Source organism: Echinops telfairi, unplaced genomic scaffold, assembly GCF_000313985.2.
Source record: "Echinops telfairi isolate 266 unplaced genomic scaffold, ASM31398v2 ScPeMD7_6;HRSCAF=24_1, whole genome shotgun sequence".
NCBI classification, from domain to species: domain Eukaryota; kingdom Metazoa; phylum Chordata; class Mammalia; order Afrosoricida; family Tenrecidae; genus Echinops; species Echinops telfairi.
The window spans coordinates 20,278,696-20,284,709 of record NW_022103903.1 but is presented as its reverse complement, the minus strand read 5'-3'; the positions used below and the strand labels follow the sequence as shown (position 1 = coordinate 20,284,709).

At 45.9% G+C, this 6,014-nt stretch overlaps 1 protein-coding gene across 1 annotated transcript in view; it reads left to right on the top strand.

The window, feature by feature from the left end:
• DCBLD2 (discoidin, CUB and LCCL domain containing 2) overlaps positions 1-6,014 on the top strand; it is a gene marked incomplete at its 5' end in the record, with an annotated part of 94,041 nt that overhangs the window by 82,064 nt on the left and 5,963 nt on the right. The window contains 2 exons of the mRNA XM_004716754.2: positions 1,914-2,007; positions 5,476-5,525. Of these exons, the coding sequence (XP_004716811.2) occupies positions 1,914-2,007; positions 5,476-5,525 (144 nt within the window). The remainder of the gene's footprint in view (positions 1-1,913; positions 2,008-5,475; positions 5,526-6,014) is intronic.

Here is a 6,014-nt window from a genome sequence, read left to right as displayed (position 1 = left end):
GGATGTACACTGGTACAGATAGGAACTGGAAGTGCAGGGAATCCAGGGCGGATGATCCCTTTGGGACCGGTGGTGTGGGTGGTTATACTGTCAAGACAGAGGGAGGGTGGGTTGGAAAGGTGGAACCTGTTACAAGGATCTACATGTGACCTCCTCCCTGGGGGACGGACAACAGAAAAGTGGGTGAAAGGAGACGTCGGACTGGTCAAGATATGATAAAATACTAATTTATAAATTATCAAGGGCTCATGAGAGAGGGGCAGGCGGGGAGGGAGGGGAAAATGAGGAGCTGATGCCAGGGGCTTAGGTGGAGGGCAAATGTTTTGAGGATGAGGGCAATGAATGTACAAATGTGCTTTACACAATTGATGAGTGTTTGGATTGTGATGAGTTGTATGAGCCCCTAATAAAACGATTAAAACAAGATGTAAGATGAACAAGGGTCCATGGGGAAGCAGGGAGGGAGGGGAAAAGAATGAGAAGCTGATGCTAAGGGCTCAAGTAGAAAGCAAATGTTTTGAGAATGATGATGGCAACAAATGTACGGATATACTTGACACAATAGATGGGTAGTGATGGGAGTTGTGCAAGCCCCCATTAAAATGATTAAATGATTAAAAAAGAAAAAAAAAGATAACCTCAAGAAATCTTAGAGAACATCTCTGCTTTATAGAGTGCCATGAGTTGGAAGCACGTCTTTGTCAGTGGGTTCTGTGTTTTAAACCCTTACAAAGTTAGCCCTGGCCTTTGACTCTGCCTCTGTATGTCTGGGGTGGAAAGATGAATCCTCACCAGGACAAACTAGTTCAAAATCCTGTGTTAATCATCTCCGATCTGTAAGTGTCTGGCTACCATTTGCTACGTCATTTTCTATTGCTGGATTGTGCCCTGGTGGCCCTGTCAGGTAATCATTAGCCTTCTAACCTCAAGTCTGCAGGTTCAAACCCAGCGGCCACTCCTCAGGGGCAAGATAAGGCTTTTTGCTCCTGTAAAGGATTATTGTTTTGGAAACCCTGTATTGGTTCACTAAGATTGCAGTGAGGTTTTTATTTGGTTTGTGAATGTTTACTTATGCCCTCTCCGTTTTGGGCATTTGAATTTCTAATGGTTTTTCATTTACTTAGCTATGCTAAGAACATCTTTAAAGATACAGTTTTGTGTGTCTTCTTAATTTTTTTCCCAAGAATAAATCCTAGATATGGGATTGGCAAGTAATAGGTCTTTATACTTACTGCCCAAAAATGCCAAACAAAATTTAGTATCAATTAATGTTCCCATTGCCTTCATTTAGTTTTGTTGGCTTTACAAAAGAGAAATGTATTTTCTGACACTTTAGGCAGTCAATGGGTTGTATTCAGGATGCTGGCTCTGGGGGAAGGTCTGCCCTCCTCTCTCCAGCTTCCATTTCTTGGATCCTTGGCAACAGGCCCGGTGCCTTTCTGGCCTCTGCTGTTTGCTTCCTTGGTTAATTGGCTCTGCACCCATCATCCCCTGAAACGTTTTGTCGCATCTTAGGTGAAGATTTAGACAATTCACTCAACAAGTAGTCACTCTTAACATTTAATAAGCAAAACTATATCTTATCCTCGCTTTACTTTGTATTTTTGTGGATTATTAGTGAGGCTGGTGAGTTTAATGGCCATTTATGCTTTCTAATATGATACATTGTTGCTTCATCTACTTTGCTGATTTTTATTTTTTATTTTATAGAGCCTTCCAGAATATTCTGTTTCGTCCTTTGTCACATGTGCAGAAAATGTACCTCCCATCTTATGAATTATGTATTTAACAGAAAAAACATTGTATCCTGTGAATGATGAGAAGTGGTGGTGTCTTTTGTTTGTCCTCATGATTTTTGCCTTTGGTGTTAATGGACCTTTTCCCCCCTCCCCACCTCCCCTCTATGATTTCAGATGTAGCCCTGGCAGCCGTTCTTGTCCCTGTGCTGGTCATGGTGCTCACCACGCTTATTCTCCTTTTAGTGTGTGCTTGGCACTGGAGAAACAGGTGGGTGCAGAACTCGTTCTCCTAATTGCTCGACGGTATGTTCAGGAGCCCCTGAATAGAAACGGAATGCAGCCAGTGAGCTAACATTCCCTCTTCCGAGATGGAGCGTTCAAGAAATCACGGAAATGAAAGTGACATACATTTTCTGCTTCACTCCTCTCAAAAACAAGTTCACGCCATTGGAGAACCGACCGTGGTGTGCTTCATTGTGCCCCGTTGTTTGCTCGGTACCGGTAGGTACAGATACTTAGTCATGGCAACTTTTGGCACCTAACAGGGCTTTCTTTTTTTGACTGATAGAAGAAGACACACTTCCTATCTGTCACCAAAGTGTTCTTCCTTTCACAGGCTAGATGGACTCCCGATAAAGAACTGTGACATGGTGTGATGAGCTCTGTACGAAGGAGACAAAGATCTAAGAGCCAGGGAGTTCTCTAAAATCTTTTCTTCAGAAGATCCAGGTTGATTTGAGGTTCTGTCCCATGTACTTGGATGAGTGGGGCTGGGGGTGTCATGAATGCAGATTACAGAGGACAGCCAGGCGTGCTGGAGAAAGAGGATGACTTCATTTGTTCAGCCTCTCAACCAGTATTCGAGCATCTACCCCAGCTGTAACAATCGGCTCAAACACCCACAATTGTGAGGATGTCACAGGACCAAGGGACTTTTTGTTAGCTTGCTTGTTCTCGTTTCCCGGTACAGGCTAGTCGTGAGTTTGAGCCAGTTGAGTGCTGTCTCTTGGGCTGGGGCATCTGTAATTGAACCTCAAAGCTTACAGGATACAAAACAGAACACTCTGCGTTGTGGTACCCACCACGGAATACATGCCATGGGGGGTGCATGGGGGCCTTGTCTAGATTCGTGGTGCTGAGACGGGCCCTGGCAGCTGATCAAAGACCCAAGCAGCAGAAAGAAGGGGAAATGCTTAGGGAAGTCCCATAGAGGGAAGTGCAGTAAAGCCAATTTTGGGTGAAATCGAATCGCTAATTTTTAGGCATGATTCAAATTTTGCTGTGCATGTTTTTACTCGTTTAAGCCTCAGATCACTAACTGGCAGAGTGGAGGCCTGGATTTCATATACCAAAATCATAGGAAAGCAAATGACGAAGATTCCAGAGGGCTACCCATCATGACAAAGTACAATGTATAAATCCCAATACGTGAAACAAAAAAAACAAACAGAAACCTATTAAAATCTAGATCAAAACCAAAGTGTTTTAGAGGGTAGATCAGTGGACATTGGTTTTTTTAAAAAATCAGTTTATTGGGGGCTCATGCAGTTTATCACAATACATCCGTCCATCCATTGTGTCAAGTACATTTGTACGTTTGGTGCCATTATCATTCTCAAAATATTTTTTTTGTACTTGGGCCCTTGGTATCAGCTCCTTATTTTTTCCACTCCCTCCCCACCCCCTCACTCACGAACCCTTGATAATTTATAAATAGTTATTATTTTGTCATCTCTTATACTGTCCGACATCTCCCTGCACCCACTTTTCTGTTGTCCGTCCCCCAGGGAGGAGGTTATATGTAGATCCTTGTAATTGGTTCCCCCTTTCCAACCCACCCTCTCTCTGCCCTCCCAGTATCACCATTCACCCCACTGATCCTGAAGGGATCATCTGTCCTGGATTCCCTGTGTTTCCAGTTCCTATCTGTACCAGTGTACATCCTCTGGTCTAGCCAGACTTGCAAGGTAGAATCCGGATCATGATAGTGGAGGGGTGGGGTGGGAGGTGGGAGAATGGGGAGGAGGAAGCATTTAGGAACTAGAGGGAAGTTGTATGTTTCATCATTGATACATCACACCCTGACTGGCTGTCTCCTCCCCGAGACCCTTCTGTAAGGGAATGTCCAGTGGCCTACTAATGGGCTTTGGGTCTCCATTCCGCACTACCCCCCCTCATTCACAATGATATGATTTTTTGTTCTGATGATGCCTGATACCTGATCCCTTCGACACCTCGTGATGGCACAGGCTGTCTCTTTTCATTCCATCACCCCTTTCCAGTGGGTCAAGTTATTTTCTCAAGAGAGAGTTGTTTGATATTTATCAAGGGTGCAGAGTTAATGAACTTCAGCAGTAGGGACTTGGGAGGCAGATGACTTAGAGGCGTCTCATGGGTAATTCCTGGGTGGTCACACCAGTTTCTTCTCATTTGGAGTCATGGTACATCAACAGATGAAGAGCCTGAACGCTTTACTCATCTCCACCATGAAGGAGCTCTGGTGGGGCCTTTGGGTAAAGCCTTGGACTGCAAACTGCAAGGTCAGTGCTTCCAACCCCCCAGCACTTAGGACTCCAAGGACAAAGCTCAGAAGGGTGACGTGAGGAGGAAGCAGACGGGCCGAGGAAACGCAGGGGATGTGTGACCGTACGTGGAGGGAATTATGGTGAAGGCGATGAAGCAGAATGTTTGAATTGCAAAACGTAAAACTGCTGCTCTGCTCTCTAAGTACACCCAGTTCACAATGAAAAGTTTTTTAAAAAACTGGTGCTCTCAAATTTGTGGTGTCCAGGTGGACTAGAGAAACATATCCAAGGAGCCTTGTGTATAAGAAAGAGCTTTATATAAAGGAGCAATTGTGTATTGAGAAAACATCCCAGTCCTTTCCAGATCAAGTCCATAAGTCCGATTTTAGCCCATATGCCCAATACCAGTCCATAAATTCCTCTTCAGACTCACGCAGCACATGCAGTGATGCAGAATTCAGGAAGATCACAGGCTGGTGGGTGGAAATTCTTGTGGATCCAGTGTCAGTGGAAGCATCTCAGCACTGGCATGGGCCTCCACATGGCTCCTCCAGCTCCAGAGCTGTGGCTTCATCGGGTCATCAGCAGAAAGAAGAAGCAGAGAGAGAGAGAGTGTGTGTGTCCTGTCTCCAGTGAGGAAGACAGGAGTTCCCAGAACCCTCTGGAGAAGGCCATGCCCACACAGAGGCCTCATTGGCTATGATCTGATTGACAGGCTAGACTCCACCCCTTCACTCAAGTTGACAGGAGTTTATGTAACTGCCACATAGGGTTTGGGCAACGAATATGCAATATATTCAATGGATACCACAAGATGGAAGAAATTTGTGGTGGGAGAAAGAATGGCCAGAATGCTCCTTAGAAGTGAAGATGGCAAGATTTCGTCTCATGTACACTGGACGTGTTGCCAGGAGAGACCCGTCTCTGGCAAAGGACGGAACCTTGGTGAAGCAGACGGCCCTCAGTGGGATGCACTGGTATGGTGGCTGCTGCTGTGGGCTGAAGCACAGCACCAGATGTGGGGACGGGGCAGTGTTTCGTTCCATCACTGAGTTATCGCCTAACAACCTGGGTAAATTACCCAGTGGAAGTGTGTACTCTTGATGATTTATTAACTCTGCTATTTATTCTGCCGTTTCAGAGATTTCTCAACTGTGAATTCCCTCTCATTCTGTTTGCAAACTTTTTTTTCTTTCCCTGTATTTTTCCAGAAAGAAGAAAACTGAGGGCACCTATGACTTGCCTTACTGGGACCGAGCAGGTAATGCGTGCGTTCTTTTCATGGCTTTGGTTCCGAGATGCATGCCCCCATCCCCTTCAGGGGCTGTCGAGCAGCAGGAGGTCATCTTTGAGCCCCTTAGAACGTCCCTCACGGTCAGACACACGGCATTCCTCCTGTTTTCTCAGCCATTGGTACCGCCTGCAAAAGCTCTACTGGTTAATAAGTGACGAAGTGGAAAGCAGCTCTTGCTCAGTGCGTGTGTTCTTTTTCTGCTGGAAAGCTTGTGTCTCAGAAGGAGACCTGGGTTCGCTCGAAATGAAAACCACACAGTAAACACTTGGCTTTGCGCCCGGCGGCCCAGCCTTTGCCACTTTGCTGCAGCCGTTCATCAGGTAGAAGGTGGGAGTGGAGAGCCATGTGAGGTCCAACGTCGCTGCTGAGAAGGACTGTCATCTCCTGACTTGCTGCTCTCTAAAGCAGGTGGCAGCTGCCCCTGCCCAGCTTCTCCTGGAACCCCCACTGGGATCA